The sequence below is a fragment of the Barbus barbus genome (genome assembly GCF_936440315.1).
Source record: "Barbus barbus genome assembly, chromosome: 25".
Taxonomy (NCBI): domain Eukaryota; kingdom Metazoa; phylum Chordata; class Actinopteri; order Cypriniformes; family Cyprinidae; genus Barbus; species Barbus barbus.
Window position 1 is genome coordinate 6,436,156 of NC_136753.1, and position 22,452 is coordinate 6,458,607.

A 22,452-nucleotide genomic window follows, 5' to 3' on the forward strand; every position below is an offset into this window, starting at 1 on the left:
GATGAAAAATCACTACCTCAGCAAGAATCTGTTGTCTTACGAAAGTATTGCAGATGGACACTTCATCACTGTATACTAATTTTGGCTCTGGCCCAGACTCTACTCACCTCAAATAATTTATATATAATATACAGCACTAATGGCTTTAGCCATGACCCTGAGCCGGATTTAGATCCGGTGGCAGGTGGCCGCTGCCCAGGTGGCTGTCATTTGTTTGTCAGGTCTGACCTTTGATATGTATCACCGTAGAAATGTGCTGTCAGGCCTTGACTTTTCTCTTGGCACATGTCCTCACGAAGCTTGCAGGGGCTTTCAGAAATAGCACATCCTCAGTGTTTATCAAGATATATTTTACCCAAATTGTGAGCTTGCAATCAACGAGGGGAAAAAGTAATTGAGACTTTATTTTTCAGAGTTTATATCTTACAATTTTGATATTTTTTCTTAGAATTTGTATTGTAATTCTGAAGTTTATTCTCAGAATTTTAAATTGGCATCTCACAATTCAGACTTTTTCCCAGAATGGTGGGCTTTTATCATGCACACTGCAAAAACAAATGCTTTTCTTAGATTTTTTTGTCTTGTTTCCAGCCAAAATATTTTAAATAAAGAAGGATTTTCTATACAAATCTGAATAATCTAAATGAAAATAATCTGCCAATGGAGTAAGCAAAATAATCTTGTTTGAAATAAGATTATTTTGTTTACCCTATTGGCAGATTATTTTGCTGGTTCAAGCAAAAACTCACTTAATTTTGACTTGTTTTTTCTGAAAACAAGGCTAATTTTTACTTGTCTAGAAAATCCTTCTTGATTTAAGAACTTTTAGATATTTTGGCTGAATACCAATGGCAGACAGGGAGTTTTGGAAGCATATTTGCCAACATCCAATATTTTTGCCACATAAGGGACATGCTTCAGCTTTAAAAAATATACATTCAATAAAATCTTTTTAGTTAACTGCATTGAATTAAACAATAAGCAAATACCTTGCATAACTTATTTTGTTGACAGCACTGACGCACATAAGGTGAGATTACATTTACTGCAATCCGGCAATTTCAACAGAAATCCAAACAATTAGGAATTTCACTTGAGGGTGAAAGATTTCCCCACAGATTTTGCAATGGCTTTAAGAAATCAGCTTGGTTTAAAAGTGTTTTCTGTGTGTGCTATGCTTCATACATCACTACTATAACTTACTTTTTTTGCCTGTGAAATTTCACTTACATACTAATACTAATATGGGAACTTACTTTCTCCCATCTAACTATTTGTCCAATTTCTTCCTTCATTGCTTTATCTTCTCTTACCTCTTTTCTCTTCTGATCACTGTACGCCCACCTCTCAGGTAAGAATGATATTTTTGGAGAGATGATTCATCTATATGCCAAACCGGGGAAAGCCAACGCAGATGTTCGAGCGCTGAGCTACTGTGACCTCCACACCATCTACAGAGAGGATCTTCTGGAGGTTCTGGACATGTATCCTGAATTCTCAGACTACTTCCTGTCCAATCTGGAGCTCACGTTTAACCTGCGTGATGAGAACGCAGAGGTAAAACAGCAAGCTATAATTGCTTAGTGTTTTGAAAAAGAAAAAAAAAAAGAACGGTTCCATGCAAACATGACCCTTTATGAAAACTAAGCAAAACAAACTCAAAAATCATGGCATTAACTATTAAAACATTAATACAAAAATAAATATACTGTGCAAGGATTGCAGTAGATAAAAATAGATTATGAAGGAAACAGCTGATAATAGCAACTCACCTTTAATTTGAACAATATTCAAGTAATATACAGCAACTCGCATCATCTGATGAATGTTGTTGTGAATTATGGCAGTAGTTTTCACATAAAAATAGTCCTTCATAATAGAAGTCATTTACATGTAGAAGTCTTAAAGTAGCGGGTACTGGTCTTACTGCAGTTACAAAGAATAGCCATTAGATCTTTAAAAAAGGGCGACATAAAAGAAGTGGTTTTCAACCAATGTGTGATTTCTAGGCCTGGACTGTAATGTAATGTACATTAATAAATCTCATGGGTATTTTATTTTAATATCTTTTATGATTTTACAATTTCCTACTCATGCCAAGTTCAAAAATATTTTATCAGGTAGAAATTGAAAGTAAAAGTAATTTTAAAAATCATTATCAAGTAAATAACGAACAACGGGAAAAGTGAATATTGTTGTGGACACTGGAGGGCCTTGGAGTCAGAAAGGTTGAGAGCCACTGTGCTACTATATATTCCAAGTCTTCAAATTAGCAATACAATTAAACATAAACCAAAAGTGTATGTTTAAAGTTACATTACATTATTCATTTAGCTGACGCTTTTATCCAAAGCGACTTACAATTGCTATATATGTCAGAGGTCGCACGCCTCTGGAGCAACTAGGGGTTAAGTGTCTTGCTCAGGGATACATTGATGTCTCACAGTGGATTCGAACCCGGGTCTCTCACACCAAAGGCATGTGTCTTATCCACTGCACCACCAACACCCATTACATTAAAGTATATGTAAAGTCAATGTATGGTTAAATTCTGTCTATCAATAGGTTAGATGTATGCAGTCTGTTTACATGTGTTGCACTGTGATACAGTGGATAAAGATCACTTGACCCTTTTGGTTTCAAAGAGATTGAAATTTATGATGTTATAGTCTCTGCTTCCTGTTGGGCTGTTGTCCATTGATTTATTGGATATCAAGATTTTCAGCGAATGACTTCAAGGAATAGTTCACCCAACAATTAAAGTTTTGTCATCATTTACTTAATCATGTCATTACAAACCTATGTTTCTTTTTTATATTGAACACAAAAGAAGGTATTTTGAAGAATTATGAAGAACCAAACAGTTGTTGGTCTCCATTGACTTCCATAGTAGGGAAAGAAATACTATGAAAGTCAATGGGGAACTATTTGCTTACCAGCATTCTTCAAAATATATTCTATTATATTCAACACAAGTAAGAAAATGATGACATAATTTTCATTTTTGGGTGAATTTTTTCTTTGTTTTGGTCTGTTCCTCTCGGAATGAATTCTTTTGATGATGCTCTTCTGTCATTTTGAAGTCGTTATATATAAAGAATGGTCTGGAAATTCTTTAGAAAGTCAGCTTGTATATTCCACAGAAGAAAGCCAATATTTTCTTTCTTTCCTAATGTTGCTGCAGTAAATAAAGTTTGTGCGTTGCCTAATGTGATGTCTTATATGTGGCAGGGAGCCACAGATCCTCAGACGAACCTTTACACGGCCGTGAGTGACTCAGACACAGAAGACCCTGACGTCAGGACCAAACCCTGCTTTAAGAGGAACCGCTCCATAGGTCAGGAGCTTCTCCCGTTCTCTTCTCCACTGTTCTCTCCTTTTTTGGTCTCTCTTTTGTTTCCCTTCCCTCGTCACCTCCCCTCCTCTTTCCACCCGTCTCTTTTCTCTCCCGCTGGGTTTCAAGCTGTTGCCATGGTGATTGTTGGCCATAGACAGATGTTTGTTATTGTGTGGTTGCAACAAGCCAGATTTCACCTGAACGGCCAAGAGCCGTTTTATCCCCCGTCCCTGTGTAACCTGCTGTTTGGATTATTCATTCCAGCCAAATCTCTTACTCTCTTGTTGGCACATTCCTTTCTATCTTTTTCTTTGTTTAAGGTGCAATCTGGAGAGTGACCGTGAGAACTGTGTGTGTAATTCTGCAAGGACTTTGTGTTCCCTCAGGTTCTCCGAGCAGACCGAGCGGGACAGACAGGGAAAGGGGAAGAGATCGAGAGGTTTGCACGTTACCGGGAGAGGAGGAGGAGGAGGAAGAAGAGGGTGAGGAAGAAACGGCGAGGCCTTTGAATCAATCCATTCTTGTCAACCTGAACACCATCCCTGACACATACTCTAAAGATTGTGTTGAAAACAATCTGTTTCACAAAGGTATAACATACTCATTCTCATGGGTGCCCTACAGTAACACTTTACTTGAAACAGATCAAGATTTTATGCTTTAAATACAAATTATAATTCATTGTTCATTTTACGATACATTACTTAATAGTGATCTTTTTTTTTTTTTACATTTTGTGGTGTACATCTGAGTGAAACAGATATTGGAAAAGTAAAAAAAATAAAAAATAGGGCAGGGACTTGGTTATTCATGATTTGCTGATTGGATGGAGGCAGATCTGATTGCAAGCTTGTAGCCAATTGTAAGGGGCGGGATTGAAGCAGATGAAATGATTGGACCAGAGAGTATGCATTATGCAATTTCAGTGGAGTGGAAGATCACGTTATGACATTTTAATTAAGTAGGTCAAAAAAAATTATTTAATGTCAACATTTTTAAAATTAAATTATATTTTATATTGTAACTGTACTAAAAGCAAAGAGACTATTTCTCGGAAAGCTACTTGGCTTGAAAGTGACTTCTGTGCGAGCTGTGTTTCATACATCTCTCCACTATTGACTAAACAATGGACCTTTTTTGACCACGATATTCCACTAATGTGCACTTAAGGTGTACTTGATGGCATTATTAATATCGGTAACCTTTTTTGTGAACCATATATGTAAAATGTATTGTATACAAGGCCTTGTAGAAAGTATTGCTAAACATTACAGTATTAGATTGAGTATATAAAGTGAATCTATAAATAACTAGAGGAAAGCAATGAGTCACAAATGTGATGCAATATTTTGTGACTCTGTTCACACAATCAAAACTTCTTCTTTACAGTACAATGACTGCTGATATAATTACACAGCCAGGGAGCTTCTCTTCCTCTTGTCCCTTCTCTAAATATTACAAGACGACACTAAAGCATATGATAAGATTGAGCTTGGTGTAATATCTCGTTGAAGCAAACACACGTAAACATTTTTGTCTTGGGCTTCTGGGTATTGCAGCTGTTATATTAGGGGACACTGGTGCAGTGTTGAGAGAATTAATGGCGTGTGTGTGTGTGTGTAAAATTATTTATATATATATATATATATATATATATATATATATATATATATATATAAATATATATATGTGTGTGTGTCATTTGTCTTATGGTGCCATATGTTTTGTTATAGTGTGTATGCATATATAAATGTGTGTATGCAGTACAACTGACAACATACAAACCTAATCCATCTTGCATACGTTTATGAATCATTGGGTTTGTATGTTTGTGTGTGTCTGATTAATTACACTGGGAATTTGTGTTTCTCTAGATGTGTGTGTTGAAGAATGGCCTTGTGGGAATGCAGATGACTCAGCGAAATCTCAGGACAGAGAAGGAGGAGACGAATGTGAAAGTGACATCACATTCGGCGAAATGGAGCAAAGACTTGATCTACTGCAGGAACACCTAAACAGGTGAGAGAGAGAGAGAGAGAGAGAGAGAAAGTGAGATAAAGTAGGACACATGAAAGAGTAAATTAATAGAATATGAGTTAAAACATCAACTTTAGCATACAGAACATTTTGTGCTGTTGATCGAATGGTGCCTGTCGCCATCTGCTGGTCAGAGACTGTGTTGCATCTCTGCGTCATTATGTGTGTGTGTGTGTGTGTGTGTGTGTGTGTGTGTGTGTGTGTGTGTGTGTGTAGGCTGGAAGAGCAGATGACATCAGACATTCAGGCTATTTTACAGTTGCTCCAGAGGCAGAGCACTCTGGGACCTCCAGCGTACAGTACTGTGGCCGTCAGTCCAGAGTACCACAAACCCGTGCAGCCCGTCACTGCCATGCAGACACAGGTAATCTAAAGACACAGCATCTGTCCACTGTGCTGTGCAACATATCATTTGATTAAAAATTGTTGCCAGATTGGAGCCGGTTTTGGGTGACTTTGCAATAGTACATTCAAATGGCAGAAATGGCAGTATATTTAATCTGTTTTCATCTTTGCAGAGTCCTGATTTAGAGAACGCCTGCAAAGCCAAAGACTCAAACGCCTGCAGTTACCACGGAGATGACCTCTGACGTCAGCACGCGACTCCATTGGTGACGGAGCCAGAGTGGGAGGCGAGTCTTCACAGTCCCTCCTCTGGTCCTGGCCATCCAAGGGAGTAACATAAGGTCAAAGGTTACCATTTTCATGGGCGCGAAACAGAATCTAATAACAACAGAATTCCCAGGGGAAGTACAGTAAGAGCAGTGTTTAATTTTGAGGTTTGAGTTGTAATATTCAGAATTTTTAAATCAAAATGCCTCATAGAGGAGTCGCACTTCTGTATGCTTTCATGTAACTATGCATAGACAGAACAAAATCTACAGTAAGCTCAACCTCCTCCCTTCGAAACAACTGCAGCTACAGCTAGACTCAGGGTAGAGAAAACGAAGAGTCATATGCAAAGAACTGAAAATGACCTTCTATGTCCCTCATAGTTAGGACTAGGAGTCAAACAAAAACTGGTTAAGAGATACATTAATGCAGTATCAGTCTAAAGGTTGTTCATTTTGTAAATATATAAATGAAACGATGGTCAGGAAGCAACATACTAGACCATGTTAATGAAAGATGCATGCTGGGAAAAAATGCAGTGTTTGTTTATTTTTTTGCATGTTTCTTAAAAAAAAACACTTGCATTGGTAATCAAGTGACATAAGCTTGGTTGTTTGTCCTTATATCACTTATTTGAGATTTATGTATTTACTTAACTATAAATTTCCTGGTATTCAGGAAGAATCTTTTACTTGAATTGAACTCTGCAAAGCAAAGCCTCATCATCAAACTGTCATCATCTCAAAATATCACATTATTCTGCCCATATCAGATTTCCACAGGACAGTTACATTCAGAAACAACACGCTGTCCCTTCAGAGCCAGCTAAGCATTGTAACAGCATTGTCAGTATTGCAATATCATGTCTCAGTATTGAATTTGACAAAACTTTGATGGTCTAAGAACGTGTCCGCATTTTCTGGCCCTCGTGGTGGGTAATTCAAACCATAGATGAACGTTTGACCACTCAACAAACACCTGGCGGATTTGAACACTTATGGGGTAATTTTTAACCCTGGTTAGATATAATTTGCATATTTATGAGGCAAATTTATGTTTTAATAACTTATTTTCTATCTGTGGAAATGTTGCCACATAGGCCCCCTCTGTTTATACACTCATGTTGGAGTTTGAGCTGTATTACTACAAATAATTGAATATTTAATGAGGTAACCATTGAGACAGTTTATGATTGGCTGTCTGTTGCTAAACAGCTCACCTTTGGATTCTAGCACTTAAAGCAAGGTAGATGCCTTTTGTGTTGTATGTCGCTTTTTGTCCTCATTTCTTTATGCAACTTACAAGTTCATTTGAGAAGGTTCTTTCATTCTGAAGCTGTAGCAGTGTTTATCTGTAGAAATCTATCTGGAGAATGTGATCTGCAGGTGAAAGCTCTAGCTTTTGTAGCAGCAGTCATTCCTGGCCTTCCAGATGGTAGATCTACGTTAACAGAACCCATAAAATGCACACTTTTAGTCTTGCAGTATAACATGTCATTGAGTTCATGTGTAGGAGGACTGCATGTTTAACCAAAGTTAGTTAGTTGAATTAATCACTTAACCACATTTAATGAGATGCATTGAAACACACAGTCTTCCTAGTGTCAGCTAAAACAACAAAAAAGAAAAAAAAAAGCAGAAAAATGTATGCATGTCTTAATTTAGTAATTTACGCATAGGGCCACCAGATTTAGAGCTTCTTCGTGAACGAATGAATCTGATTGGTAGGCTGAAATCTGGAGGCGGAGCATCGTGACATATATCAGTGTATGCTCATCACACAGATATGTCGTTGGCTGTCCTGACTGGCTCGTGTGACCGCTGTGATCACGGCATGCGTTGACCTAACAGTTTCCTGTGAGACGCTCCAAGTCGTGTCTGGTGTTTCAGGAAGCTGGCAGGAGTGGGTTTGCCTTATGGGGGATTATGGGACAAGGCCAGGACACGTGCCAGTGAGGGAAGAGAGCAAGAGAAAGATATTGCGATCTTTTGCACAAACTCTTTGAAACATCTTGTACAGTGTCACTTTTTAAAACTAGTGCTGTCCGCAAAATAGTTTTTATGCATTTTTTTAAATGTTTGACACTGTATTTTATACAATGCAACGCATAACAGCAGGTTAGAATATTTTCTTCCTTGGATATATTGGTATGTATTATATTTATGCTGTATATTGTGAATATTACAAGAGTTAATGCACAACTGTGTGAATTAATAAAAGACAGAATGCTTCATTTACAATGTTGCACAAATTTTATTTAGATATTTGTTCTTGATGTAAGCTTATTTAATTTTGTTTAAATTTACATTTGTAGTAAATGTATCATCTTGTAATGTTTTGATGTTTAGATATTGTTTTAGAAAACAAAAATCCTGAGGAAGATAATCATTTTTTGCAATGCATGTAAGAGTTAATTCCATGACTTTATGAATCTAAGATTTACTTTCTGCTCTAATTTAAAACCTGCAGAAAACCTGAAAAAGCACACTTTTATATATTTATAAGAACCTGTGGAAAAATAGACTTTTTATGCACCTCCATATGCAAAATCCTATCGAATGGGTGGAAATGGGGAAAACTAAAATCGATAGGGTTTTGAGATAGGGTACAGTGGAGTCCAAAAGAATGAAACCACTAGAATGTGTTTGAATGTCTAGAATGTCTTTTCTAATTTAATAATTAAACTATTTAAAAAAAAAAAATCCTCAGTCGATTGAGCAAAAAAAAAAGTGTAGAATTTTAAACTAATTACTCATTTTACATCTCTAACTTTTCTCAAAATCCTAAAACCTTTTATTTCCAAATTTACAGTGTCATGACATTTGGACCCCACTTCATACCGAAAGTAAAATACACTAAATTTGCTTTTATAGTTCAGATAAGGATAAAAACTATTATTTCGATGCATATTATAGAGTACAGTATGTCTTTACCAACAATTCTGAGTGTGTTTGTCTGTGTCACACACTAAGCAGCAGAGCGACCCCTGCCAGAACCCATTTTGCAGGCCTCTCTCTGGTCTTCAGGCTGAAGGTCCAGATATAGGTGTTTGCACGTAGTTTGGTTTTATAGACGGGGCATTCGTAGGTATTGCGCGTCTCCTGTCGGTCGTTTGGGATGGCTCGGACAGCTATAACAGGCATGCTGGGGGTTAGTTCCTTCAGGCGTGCTTCTGCGATTGTCCCACCTTGAATATCCCAGCGTGCACCTGCAGACACAAGTACTGACTTTAGATTCAAATGCACACAAACAGCTCAGATAATACAAGAAAGCATTCTGATTCAAGCACAGAAGTGCTTTGTGATTGGATGGATGATACAGACCTTCCATGTAAAGGCCATAGATATAGGCTCCCTCTCTGGCTGGCTGGTTAAACTCCTCTTTGAACTTCTTGGTCACATCCACTGTCAAATTCATCTTGTCCAGTGGCCATTCATTCTTTCGTGCCAAACTCTGCATCACAGCTACAAAAGACAAAAAGTGTGTGTGATGCACATATATAAACAAAAATCATCATATATATATATATATATATACACACACACACACACACACACACACACACATATACATACTAGTGCTGTCAAATAAAAGTTTGTTTACATAATGTGTTATATATATATATAATAAATGTTATTTTTAACTTTCTATTAATCAACAAATCATGAAGAAATCTTGATTTCCTCAAAAATATTTCAAAAACAATATCCAACACCAAATATTTGAATGGTAGTGTACATATATAAATATCTGTATTATTTATATACAAGCCTGTGAGTATGTGTTACTGTACCTGTTAGAAAAGACTGAGGGTTAAATAAACCAGAGATCCAGACCACACTAGGCAGAGAGAGATCGTGGGTCCAGCTGTCCAACTCTCTACAGCGGAGTAACACGTCATTATACCTGATTGGATACACATAGACATTACATATACAAACTGTTATCATAAAACAGTACAGGTTTTATATAGTTTCAGAGTGAGTTGACAACATATAGAAGGCAGCGAAACTATGATAATGAACAATGCCATCTTCATGGAGTTCACTGCAATGCATTCTGGGATCATTTTATCCACAGAAAATGTGACCTAAACAAGATACCTCATAATATCTTAATAATATCACCAGACCTTGCACCTTACAAAGCAGCACTAGGTTTCAGAACAGAGTTTGACCTTACAGCTAATATACAATTGAGCAAACTTGTATGGGTTTTTGTCTAACCAACAGGCTTATCATTAACTGAAACGTCCATTTTCACCACTTGAAATAAAACATTAACTGAAAAATCAGCTAGTTGCAATGCAATGCAAGTTGAAGTACTAAAATAAACTAATTGAACTGAAAACTAAAACTTAAAAATAGAAGAAAAAAATAGACCTTTTAAAAAATAATGACAAAAACACAACAAAATTAAATAAATTAAAATGAAAACAAAATATACAAAATAAAATATAATTCAAAAAATTTACAAGAACTACAATAGTATATCAGTGATCACTGCTTACCACAGTCCAAGGCTGTATATAGAGGGGTAGGCCAGTCTGGCCCAGGTATCTGGAACATTATCAAAAAACAGAGCTGTCTGTATCAGCTCCATCTCTGATGAAATAGCCAGCTCTCCCTGCCAGAGAAAACAAGACCGGTTTACATACATACTTGTGAAGCCAGGCTTTTAAAGTCTTAGGGAAGAAGACACTGTGATATGAAAAGCGGCCAAGCATGATTCATAAATTTGAAATCAATGATACAATGAAGCTGATAACAGACTAGCATGGGAAAAAACAGGAATAACAGCGCACCTTTAGCCCCAGGTCCAGCTCTTTGAGTGAGCGTCTTATTTCATTGAGGAGAATGTTCATACGCTCACACTCCTGGAAACACACCAGAATGTAGGGCGAGCGTTCAGCTGTTTTGGACGTGATGTCAGACATGTTGTACTCTTCTGGTAGTTTTTCCAGGATGTCATCCAAGATCGTCTTCACCTGAAACAGCAGTGGCTTAAGCAGTTTATTAGGGCAATATATGATCTGCAGACCTGCACCCTTTCAAAAGCTCAGAAACGGACCTTCTCTTCAGTGGTCTGTGAGGCTCCTTCACCCATGTTGGAGTCTCTGGACTGCAGCTCCAAAAGAGTGTGGAAAAGGCTGTCTGATGTGACTGTAAGAAACTCAATCTCAGCGTTTGGATGCAGCCCATAATGCACTGGGCTTTCGTGGGGCAGCATCTCATCTATGTACACATGATAGCCCTGGTAATCCAGGTTAGAAGGCACAACAAAACCTGGGGGTAGTGACAACTTCCTGTCAAACTGTAAGAATAAGGAGAAAAGTGTTAGTCTGTGTGTTTGTTTGATGAAATGTTTATCAGGAACCTAAATCAACCAATCATGAAAATATCGTGAGTATTTAAAATCCAATAAACTCATTCTGAGCTCTGGCCAATAAATAGCAGATAATAAAATACTATTTTGTTTAAATAAATTTAAAATGCAACTAAAAAAAAAAATGTTAAAAGTGTATTTAGGCATCACAGCATTGTATGTACAGTCTGAAAAATTGATTTTAATTGTGAAATTTGCTAAAATTTACAAGCAACAGTGTTACTCAATTTGAAGAGTTTTTAAAAATTTACTTAAGATGAACTGTTAGACAACAGCAAAAAAATATGGCAAATTAACATGAAAATAGAATAGAAGAATAATGGCCAATAATCAAATGACCAACTAAAAACTAAAACCAGTCATTTTAAATGCTTAAAGTGGATTGAGGCATCACAACATTATGCATGTTATGAAAGATAAATAAACAATCCAACATGCCATCTTAAAGGAGAGTGTTTTTTAAGACAGTGATCTTAAAAGGATGAGCCTTTGTAATATATATATATATATATATATAAATTAAATAAGATAAATCCAAATAAAATATTACTATGCTGACTTAAATTTGACTTCAGTGTTTGTGCTATGGCAGTCTTCCAGTCATTGTGCGTGTGTGTTTGAGTGTGAGTGTACACCTGGTTAGGTTGCATATACTCTTCCAGGTAAGTTCTGCAGAGTCTCCTGTCCCAGTCATCAGTAATGTGACCTCCGTACATGATCTCACCAAACAGGTAACGGAGGTCTTCCCATGGTACCTGGGCAACACACATTAGTTTACATGGCTCACAAACACAGAAAGATGAGTTTTTGTCTCACAGTTAATTACACACCTGTGAGTTGGCTTCTAGGTAGTTGTAGAGCACATTCACTGATATGGTGAGATCTCCTGTGTTAAAAGGGTACTTCCTGTTCCAGCCCTGTGGCCCAAACTTCCTTCTTTCAGCCACACAAGCGTGGAAATAACACAGCGAGAACAGGATGGTCTTAAACTCCTGCTCGCGGGAACACTGGTCCAGAATGTCCTACATAAACACATCTGCATGTATCAAGTTTTTCTGAAATTCAATTTTCTCATTTGTTTTCATTTTAAATAAAAATCAAAGGTTTTTGTGTTACATCTCATTCTTGACATATTTGAAGCCTTACAAAATTGTTTTCTTTTCAATTACAGCCTATCAGAACATATTTGATGTACAGCTAATAACACATGCTTTTTGGATCAATAGGATTTTACTATGGGTGGGGCCTCCAACACAACATGCAACTTTTTTTTTCATTCTGTTTACCTGATCAAAGTTGTCCAGGGCAGCATGTAGGTTGGCCAGCATGCCTGTGGGTGGCTCATTAGTGATTTTGATGGAATTTTCCAGAATACCTTGAGGAATGATGTGTTCCTGTGGAGTGGGAGAAGGTTCTGCGCTCATGAACACTCGGTAGTCTTGGTGACTGTTCACACAGCAACATTCCAGAAGCTTCTCTAGACTTCCCAGCCACTTTGCCACCAGGTGAATGTTCTAGAAGAAACACAAGCATTTGCATAAAGTACATGCATAAAATAACACAAATATACAATATAACAGATAACAAAGAGACACCTGTAAAATAACCCAGTGGCCCTCTTTAGAGGCTTTTTCCATGGCAAGTTCAGCAACAGACTCTTGTCCCTGTCCTAGAGACACATTATGGAGCTTCCCCAGGTCTATAGTGAAACCCAGCTTCTTACCTAAACATGTACACACAAATACACAAAGGCTTTGTTCACAATGTCAGTCCAGGCATATCCCATTCAAATCCAGTTTTTCTGAACCAGTGGGCCAGGGTTTGACTGAGTCAATATGCAGTACCGTAGTCAAAATCATGACACACTCTATGAAAAACAAAACGAAAAAGATTCTTGCATGAGATGGAAGAAAATCTGTATGAATTTTTACCTAGGGACTCAACATCTTTTAGTGGGTCCACTCCAGGGGACAAGATGAAGAACACAGGGGAAGCAGGACCGCACTCTTTGAATGAGCGTGCAAACTCCATCTTCCTGCCCTCGGTGTACTGTACACCTAGTTTCTCTTCAACAAAGTTCCTACACAAGCAAACAGACACATTTGTTATCGTTTTCTTTGTGGGGATGCTTGTTTTTATACTATGCCTATCCTAATTCCACCCCTAAAGCTAACTTTCATAAAATTTTTACATTATTTAGTGTGTTTATTAATAGGTTGAAACCTATTAATATAACAATAGGTTGTTTTATTAATAGAAACACAAATGAAGATATTTTTAATAGATCTGTAAAGTTGCAAAGATTAAAATCTCAAACCCAAAGAGATATTCTTTATAAAAGTTTAGACTCTGCCACGCCCCCTAAAACGGCTCATTCAAACACGCCCCCATGTCTACGTCACGGTGTGGTAAGATTTGCATAACACCGCCCAAATGTTTACACAATGAAAGAAGGTGTAACTTTAATTCTCGCTGTATTATTGTTGCTGCCGCCAGCGCCATGTCGTGGAGACGTGTTTTGTTGTGAAAGCAAAAGTACTTTGTTTGGCCTTCCAAAAGAGTACACAACTAGAAATCAGTGGTTAAGTTGTATTTACAACACTGTTCCAGAACAGTACAACGCAAATATTTGAGTGTGTGCAGCACATTTTATGGAGGACTGTTTCCTGAACCTGGGAGAGAGTAGCCTACAATGTGAACACTATGAATGGCTGTGATGTGAACACTATAAAGTGGGGCAATTCCAACATCACAAGGACAGTCCGGTGCTTCTGACTCACAGCCTGTAAGTATGTTTTGATATTTAAAGAATTTGCTACTGACTATTAAAACGCGAGTTTTGAGCAGTGTAGATTAGTGCTTGTTCAGCGTTTCTACGATCACAAATGCAGACATGGTGATATGTTTACAGGGCGTGGCGCAACACATAAAAATACCGTATGAGTCATTATAATCAGTAATTATGCCCTCGCTGAATACAACAAATGTCTCTTTTATCGTGGGTTTTATTGTTTTAGTCTCGTCGTGCCGGAAAACACAGCATCACAACATGGTAACATTTCCGTCACACGCTTGAGGTATTCGGCCAATCACAATGCACTGGATAGCTGGCCAATCAGAGCACACCTTGCTTCTCAGAACGATCTTTTTCAGAAAGGCGGAGCATAGAGGAGCAACAATAATGTATAATATGTGGAAAATAATGTGTTTTTTGAACCTCAAACCACGTAAACACATTGCATTACACCAAATACACAAAATAATGTTCTTTTTAGCAACATCATATGACCCCTTTAATGAACACATATTACATATCATAGACTTACCGGACAGCGTATGTCATCCGGTCAGGTCGGAGAGCCCTCATAAGGATGAGTTTCTGGAGCGAGCTCTTGTTTTTCCATTCCTGAGGGAGTTTCTCTTTCTCTGGACACTCTGACTCCACCACTTTCTTCCAGCGTTTGGGAGAACCCTCGATGTCCCGGTCCAGACCACGGAACTCATCGGTGAAGCTCATTGTCTGCAGGAAGACACCAGGAGCATCTCAGGAGATAATCTTCAAGAGGCTGTATTATAGAACTTGACTTAAGATTTGAACATTTTCTATTTCCTGAAGAAAAATTACCATTGTTACTAAACAGACAGGACAGGATTCTAAGTGTTCCTGTAATACAGCCCCAGGTCTTTAGGCAAGTGTGTGTGTGTGTGTGTGTCTGTGTTTTGAGATTTGTGCTTACTTTAACAGCGCTCCAGGTGGAGTTGGAAAGGAAGTCAAGTGGACTGACATAACTGTGATCAATGTTGAAGCGCAGCAGAAAGTCCAGTTCTCGAGGATCCAACTCTTTACTCATTAACAGCAACTAATATACACACAAAAAATACAATACACACCCATTCAAAGAGTGTATTTTAAACGGACAGTGTAATGCAAGTGTAAGTGTTCATGTGTGAGTAGATTACCTGAAAAGTAAGCTGTGCTGCGAAGGTGAGCTTGTCTCTCTCAAACAAACCTCTGTTGATGTAATTAAATGTAGAGAAGGTGATACAATCTATCAGCGTGTTCACACGGGTTTTTACATCAGATGAGGCATCTGCATTCTGCACAGCCTTATGGAACACAACGTTAAATGCCTGCAGAGAGAAGATATCAAGTGAACGCACACGTAAGACTATAATGAAATAACAAAATGAAGTGATTTCTCAAGTTGAGGTGGGTGCAGAGTGTACTATAACGGATGGAGGGGGCCTGTTTGAAACGCTGATTAGTTTTTTCTATTACTTCCATTTGGTGACAAATTAGCTCAGCTGTAAATATTTGCAGGGATATTTGCTGAACAACTGTCCTACAGAATGCATACAGAGAGCCACAAACAAGGCCGCACCTTAAGGGAGAACTGGTACATGGGGTTGATCTTGTTAAGGTCATTGATGATGAAGTAGAGGAGGGACGCTCTGACAGCCACGGACCGGTAGTGTTCACGAGCCTCGTTAATCTTCACCTCATTAACCTTCGCCTCCAACACCTACACAACACAAAAGCTGAATCAGACAGAAGAAACAACAAATAGCAACTAAAAAGAGTGTGAAAACTAAATCTCTGGCAGAGCCTGGCTTGTCTAATTTTATAGGGAACAAAAACATTACTATAATAGCTCTGTTGCAAAAGCGCAGAAAATGGTCAAACAAAAGCATAATCCATCTGATCCACAGTAGACAGAGAGGAAGCTCACTAGGTTTGGAAGAGAGCTTATGTGGGTCAGTGACAAATATGAATGTCCAAACTGTTGGAGAAAAAAATGATAGATAAAATGAAAGCACAAAGTTGGTGATGTGACAGCCACGGTGCTCTTCCGTGGTTCTCTCCGTGAGATCACTTTGTATTTATTGGTTCTTGTCACATGACAAAAGCAATTCCTGCATATTGATAATGGCAAGCTAACGTTAACCTCCGCATTGTTCAACCATATTTATTTTTTCAACAAAAAATGGTTAAAAACAGACAAACCTTCATTTCAATCTCTGCAGCTGTGTGTTTAGTGCTCTCCAGTTTCTCCACCAGAACGTTGTCTCCCAAGAAGTTACTCTCAGCCGCGAAGAGGCGCGTTAGTAACTCATCCTCAAGCTGCTTTAGCTCGATTTTAAATGTGTTCTGCTGTTTAGTCAGCTCTGACTGCAGATACACACAAATACCCATCAGTAACACTCAAAAGGATTTTCAGATCTGACTAAACAAGTACACACACACCTTCAGATGTTCGAGGTCTGGCCTTTCCAGGTTGACCACCTCTGCAAGCAGCTGGTCCTCAAGCCCGTCCCGTGTGACAGTGAAGTTGATGAGAGTGGTCTGAGCCTGGATCTCAGGTTTATAGTGTGGGTTTGCCAGCTTAGTGTGCAGAATCAGCCGGAAGTCTGGATGGAAATAACATTCCTTATCCCCCACCTTAATACATCTGCAGAAAGGAGAAGAAAAAGCAGCATCATGAGAGTGAGAGGACTATTTGTTATATTGACATTTATACTGATACAATTCTTTGTGGTATATTGTGCAGAATGTGGTGTTGTGGTGGTTTACCTGCCCTTCTTGATGGTTTGTCGGCCTAGCAGTGGATCAATAACTGGTTCAATTGTCTCTTCCAGATTCTCAATCAATACAGGCTCTCCTGAGACTACGGCCTGTTCAATCACATCCACATACCTGAAGCAACAATGACAGAATAAATGTTAATAAATTACAACACTAAAAACAAAAAATGGCATTACAATTAATGGCAATACAAATACTGCCATTTCTAAGTGACAAATACATATATTTATGTAAAAAAGATGCAGAACAGGATTTAATTTGATCCATAAGGATTTAACAATAAAAATTAGAACGATAAAACCAGAAAAATAAGAATATTAATTAGAAATATTCCCCAAAATATTATGGAACATTTATAAGGTCATTATTTATACATTGTGTGAAATCTCTTGTGATGTAATATGTTCATCAAGCTCTCACCCCTTCTGGCTGAGGTTAATGACCTTCAGGCTGTTGCCATAGCGACTCTTGAGCCACTTGATGCCCTGCAGCTGGGGGTCAATGAGCAGAGGCCAGCGCTCACAGTTGGTCAGTATAGTGGCATTCTGAGTAGATATCTTATCACCTGGCAAACCCTCATTATTCCACTGAGCAATGGTAGCACCATCTGTTAACATGGAGATGGGATCTAAGCCCTCAGTCATTGGAATGGGCACCTGAAAGTCATTAAGAAACACAAAAACAATAACTGATTCATTTTGTATACTAACATTTCTATCCTTATAAAATTATTATATAATTTATTTTCATCCAGCATTGCCATTTCATTAGAAGTTCATGAATCTCCCACAGTTTCCACACAAACCCAGACCTCTGTTTGGACATTTCTGTTGTAAATACATTCTTTTCTTTTGTTCTGGGCAACGATTAATCACATCCGGAATAAAACATTTTGGAAAAACTTTGGATGTGATTACTCACGATTAATCATTGCCCAGCACTAGTTTTTATAACTGAAACAGAACTGAATCCAAAGAATCAATGTGTTTTAATTCCCTACAATCTATACTCTTTGAAGTTTCTGAACTTTGAAACAATACACCTTTTTAGCACAATAACAGACAATATCAGTACTCAAGGCAAACAGTTTCCATCCCAGACATAAACACACCTTCTGGGCACGCAGGTAAGGCATCCAGAGGTTATGGAGCAACTCTTGTCTGTATCTCTTTGAGAAGGAGCCAGCGTAAGAGATGAAGGCTGCCGTGAGGAGAACGTCTCCACACAGTGTGGATTCCTGCTCACGGTACTGAGCCACAGAGTGAGCCCAGCGTACGTTTTCTGACTGAAGTACGCATGCAGTTTGCATACAGAGTAGAATTTCACATTTAAAATTAGTATGACAACATAAACATGTAAGTATGGTCCAAAAGACAAAACCAGTGAAATCTGACCTCTAAACCCTTGACCAGGCGGTTGGCCAGTTGGATGGTGGTGTTGGTGTGGTTCACCTCATCCTGACAACGGAGTTTCTCCGAGGTTGCTTTTTCAAATGCAGCTTTCAGTGTGTCCAAACTACCATCCAACTCCTTCACATTTCAGACAAACATTTGAGATTATACAGTACATCTTTGTAAAACATTGGTGAGATATTGTGGTGGAGAGAGAGAGACAGCTAGTGAAAGACTTACAGCCAGCTTCTTTCTGATAATCTCTAATTTTTCTGCAGCCTCAGCTAGATCAGCGTTTGCCTGAGCCAGACACATCCTTTTCACCTCCACCTCACAGAACACCTGATTAAACCCAAGCACATTTTTAAACAATATCAGAACATCAGACTCTGGAATGACAGACTGTAGAGTGGTTTACAAAGTACTGGATTAGAAATGGATGATTCTTCAACCAATATAAATAATAATAATAATAATATCGGCAGCCATTAAAACACTTAATTTGAAGATGCAATAATCATCACAGATGACTACATACTGCTCAAAAGTTTGGGGTCAGTGAGATTTTTAACCACGGCTGCAGTTGTTTAACCAAAATACAGTAAAAACAGTAATATTGTGAAATATTATTACAATAGTATTACATGAAATAATTTTTTCTATTTAAATATATTTTAAATGCAACTTATTCCTTTAATGGCAAATCTCACTTTAAATTCAATTTAATGCATCTTTGCTGAATAAAAGTTTTAATTTCTTTAAAAACTCAACTCAAAAAGTACAATCAATAAAAAAAAAATCAACAACATTAACACTCAGAACAACATAGATTACAGCACAAAACAGAGCTGACACAGCACAATTAACTACAATTAAAGGCCAAAGAGAAAAGATGGGTTTTGTGTTTGGCTGTAAACTCATTCAATGTAGAGGCCGTTCTAAGAGAAACCGGTAAGCAGCAAAGGCTCGGTCACCTCTTGATTTCAATTTAGCTCGAGGAACGTTGAAAAATCTAAAACATCATCTTACTGATCAAAACTTTTGAACAGTAGGGTATAAATCACAATAGACATAATAATTACAATCAAAACGGTTTAAATAATTACATATGGTCTTTTAGGTTGCACTGAAATGTTATTGTATCATTTATTGATCTAAATAGATTATCAAGTGTTTACTCACATATGTCTGGACAGAGCAGCATAGAGGAGAGAAGCAGAAAAATACACTGTAAATAATATAATCACAACACAAACACAATGAGAATGGAGTCGCACAACAATAAAATGGCAAATAAACATTACTTCAGTGAATCCGAAGTTCTGAGTATAACAGATTTCCCTATTAACTGTTCTCAGAAACTGATATCACACTGCTAAACTTTTGACTTTTTGCAAAAGAGTTTATATAGGTGTGTAAAATCTTGCATTTTGTGTGCATCTTGCACTTCATGTAAATAGTACTTTTGTTATACTGTATATACTTATTAAATTCTATTGGACCGCACTGGTTCTGAATGATTATGATGGTGTAAGGGAGCAGAACCTCGTGGAAGCGGATGATGTTAATGACCCAGGCACAGAGACCAGCCGCTGCAGATGATTTCAGACGCACAAACTCTGGATTAAACTCAGGATCACTCAAATACTCCTCTTTGACCACACGCACTGTGGCTTCAGGGATATGCTCTTTATCAAAATTAATCAGTGCTTGTAAGAAGTCATCCACCTAAACATAAACACAAAGGAGCAAATTAACCTCACACTGCAGTAAAGTTTTACTGCCAAATATATCTCAGTATTCCATTTGAAAACTCAGGCTTTTGCTTATAGAGGGAATCCGAGGTAAAAGCCAGATTTCCAGAACTAAAGTTAAATGTCAGCAGAATCAAAATAGAAACATTTCCAAATATGACTCATGAAAACCCTGAGAATAAATCTTAAATGTCAGCTCTTCACACACTCACTTTACTCATGACAACTTTAGATGCTTTCCAGCTGCGGTCCTTTGGGATACGGCCATTAGGAGACAACAGCACCAAAACAGCTGCAGACACATTAGATACGATGGCAGGAGGATTCGGAAATGTCCGTAACTCTGTTAGATTCAACTATACATAAATAAATACACAATTACTCTGGGGGGGAAAAAATATATATATAAAATTCTCCACATAAAAACAAAACACTTGGATTCTGAGTTTGAGAACAAAACACACAGTTCTGTCAGGACCACTATAGTCAAAGATGATTGACGATTAGCATATAGTTTGGATTGGGGGAATGGTTCTGTTCTGGGCAAGAACTCCCTGCACATCCACGCAGCCTAGCATGGATGAGAACAGGGAGAGCAGCGATAACCCCCCAGGGTAAACAGAACAGAACCAACAAAAGTATTGTAGATTTGTTAAGAAGTTCAGTAATTTTATGTACACATTTTCGAATTAGTCTGATTCAAAAGAGAATCAGAGGGCTGGATCCTGACTGACAAGAGGAGGAGTTGGGGATGGTTGATCAATGCGAAAACTACTGATAATACTGAGGACCTTATATATGAATGCTTAGATAGGTGTCGTATTCCTATAGGTAGATGGGGAACAGCGGAGTCAGCTGATGTGAGCTTGACTAACGTGACCTGCCAGAACTAACGCGATGCTCGATTTTAGTGCCCAAACATAAATACAGCACCCACACAAATACACACCCTGTTGAGTGTGTTGAGTGCTGCATTAGCTGCCTGTAAAGCTGGTTCTGCTTTTGCCAGGTCTGCTTCAGTCTCCTGCTGCTGCTTGGTCACTTCTGCTTGGATCGCTTCTACCTGATATTGCAATCATTATTTTGCATATTATACAATAATTATGATGCATTTATGATGTCTTTTAACAGATATATTCACATAAATAGCAATTATAAACCAAATGTTATATAAAAAAAGTTAGAATCTCATTCTAATTCATAAGCATGTGTATGATTTTGTGCATTTGGGTGGAGATATCTGCATGTGTTTCTCACTCTTTGCTCCTCTGCATCTGCTACACTCCTCTCCTGACTGAGTTTCTCACTCTGCTGGCCGATTTTAGCGATGAGAGCTTCAGTATCAGTGTTTCTTAGTTGCAGCTCCACTTCCTGAGTAGCCAATTTAGCCTTTAGATCCTCCACCTGAGAAAGTGGTCCACATAATAATTTTATTTAAATTTAAAAACCTGAAATATAAAACTGAAGGTGTCTGTAAGCTCTAGGAATGAGAATATGATGTAATAATTAAAATTAGATTTAACAGTTTTAAGGTTAATTTAAATTTTTGCAGCTCTTCAGTTTGCATAATGCGATACATTCACGCTGCGCAGGCAGCCTTGTTTATGCCAAAAGAACAGAGAAATCATTTCACAGAAAGGGTAGATTACATTATTATAGCTTCCACAGTTTCTATAGTTACTACAGTTTGGAAGTAGATTTTTATGGAACCCTGTGTGAGGTTGACCTGTGATGCAGTGGTCAGTAGTTTCTGCAGACCGTTCCCCAGACGCTCCATCTTCTGGCTCAGTTCTCTTCTTTTTGTCCCCAGCAAGTTGCCGTAAAGTTTCATGAACTCCAGGAAGCTCTTGGGTGTTGTGTAGTTGAAACGTTTTTCATTCTGTTGATACTTTATGCTGACTTCATCCACACTAGTGTGAGCGAAAGAGATAAACTCACTGATGGACACTCTCACCGCCGGCTAAAGTAAAGGAAAACATATCTGGGTTAATGAATTTGCACTACCATTCCGAAGTTTAGGGTGCGTATGTTTTTTAATGTTCAAGAAAGAAGTCTTCTGCTCAACAAGGCTGCATTCATTAGATCAAAAATACAGTAAAAACAGTATTACTATTAAATATTACTACTTAACTGTTTTCTATTGTAATATATTTTAAAATAGTTTAATCTATTCCTGTGATGACGGTTGAATTTTCAGCAACCATTACTTCAGTCTTCAATGTCACATGATCTTTCAAAAATCATTCTGCTCTAGAAACATTTCTTATTATTATCAATGTTAAAGTTGTGCTGCTTAATATTTTGGTAGAAATTATAGTTTTTTTCAGGATTCTTTAATGAATAAAGTTCAAA

At 37.8% G+C, this 22,452-nt stretch overlaps 1 protein-coding gene and 1 pseudogene across 2 annotated transcripts in view; one reads left to right on the plus strand and one right to left on the minus strand.

Moving 5' to 3' along the window:
• LOC306844778 (voltage-gated inwardly rectifying potassium channel KCNH7-like) overlaps positions 1–6,054 on the plus strand; it is a 56,622-nt pseudogene extending 50,568 nt beyond the window's left edge. The window contains exons 12-17 of the transcript in view: positions 1,352–1,557; positions 3,232–3,337; positions 3,724–3,927; positions 5,212–5,356; positions 5,591–5,738; positions 5,893–6,054. The product of the transcript in view is annotated as a voltage-gated inwardly rectifying potassium channel KCNH7-like (transcript). The remainder of the gene's footprint in view (positions 1–1,351; positions 1,558–3,231; positions 3,338–3,723; positions 3,928–5,211; positions 5,357–5,590; positions 5,739–5,892) is intronic.
• Positions 6,055–8,946: 2,892 nt separating this feature from the next.
• dnah9l (dynein, axonemal, heavy polypeptide 9 like) overlaps positions 8,947–22,452 on the minus strand; it is a gene marked incomplete at both ends in the record, with an annotated part of 44,248 nt that continues 30,742 nt past the window's right edge. Inside the window, 27 exons of the mRNA XM_079377158.1 lie at positions 8,947–9,194; positions 9,310–9,450; positions 9,780–9,892; positions 10,497–10,612; positions 10,791–10,973; positions 11,057–11,299; positions 12,007–12,126; positions 12,202–12,393; positions 12,658–12,885; positions 12,967–13,094; positions 13,303–13,451; positions 14,698–14,891; positions 15,109–15,231; positions 15,332–15,502; positions 15,754–15,894; positions 16,377–16,541; positions 16,617–16,821; positions 16,944–17,066; positions 17,376–17,611; positions 18,067–18,240; positions 18,350–18,484; positions 18,587–18,688; positions 19,892–20,074; positions 20,313–20,456; positions 21,050–21,163; positions 21,358–21,504; positions 21,827–22,060. Coding sequence (XP_079233284.1) covers positions 8,947–9,194; positions 9,310–9,450; positions 9,780–9,892; positions 10,497–10,612; positions 10,791–10,973; positions 11,057–11,299; positions 12,007–12,126; positions 12,202–12,393; positions 12,658–12,885; positions 12,967–13,094; positions 13,303–13,451; positions 14,698–14,891; positions 15,109–15,231; positions 15,332–15,502; positions 15,754–15,894; positions 16,377–16,541; positions 16,617–16,821; positions 16,944–17,066; positions 17,376–17,611; positions 18,067–18,240; positions 18,350–18,484; positions 18,587–18,688; positions 19,892–20,074; positions 20,313–20,456; positions 21,050–21,163; positions 21,358–21,504; positions 21,827–22,060 — 4,452 coding nt within the window. The remainder of the gene's footprint in view (positions 9,195–9,309; positions 9,451–9,779; positions 9,893–10,496; positions 10,613–10,790; positions 10,974–11,056; positions 11,300–12,006; positions 12,127–12,201; positions 12,394–12,657; positions 12,886–12,966; positions 13,095–13,302; positions 13,452–14,697; positions 14,892–15,108; positions 15,232–15,331; positions 15,503–15,753; positions 15,895–16,376; positions 16,542–16,616; positions 16,822–16,943; positions 17,067–17,375; positions 17,612–18,066; positions 18,241–18,349; positions 18,485–18,586; positions 18,689–19,891; positions 20,075–20,312; positions 20,457–21,049; positions 21,164–21,357; positions 21,505–21,826; positions 22,061–22,452) is intronic.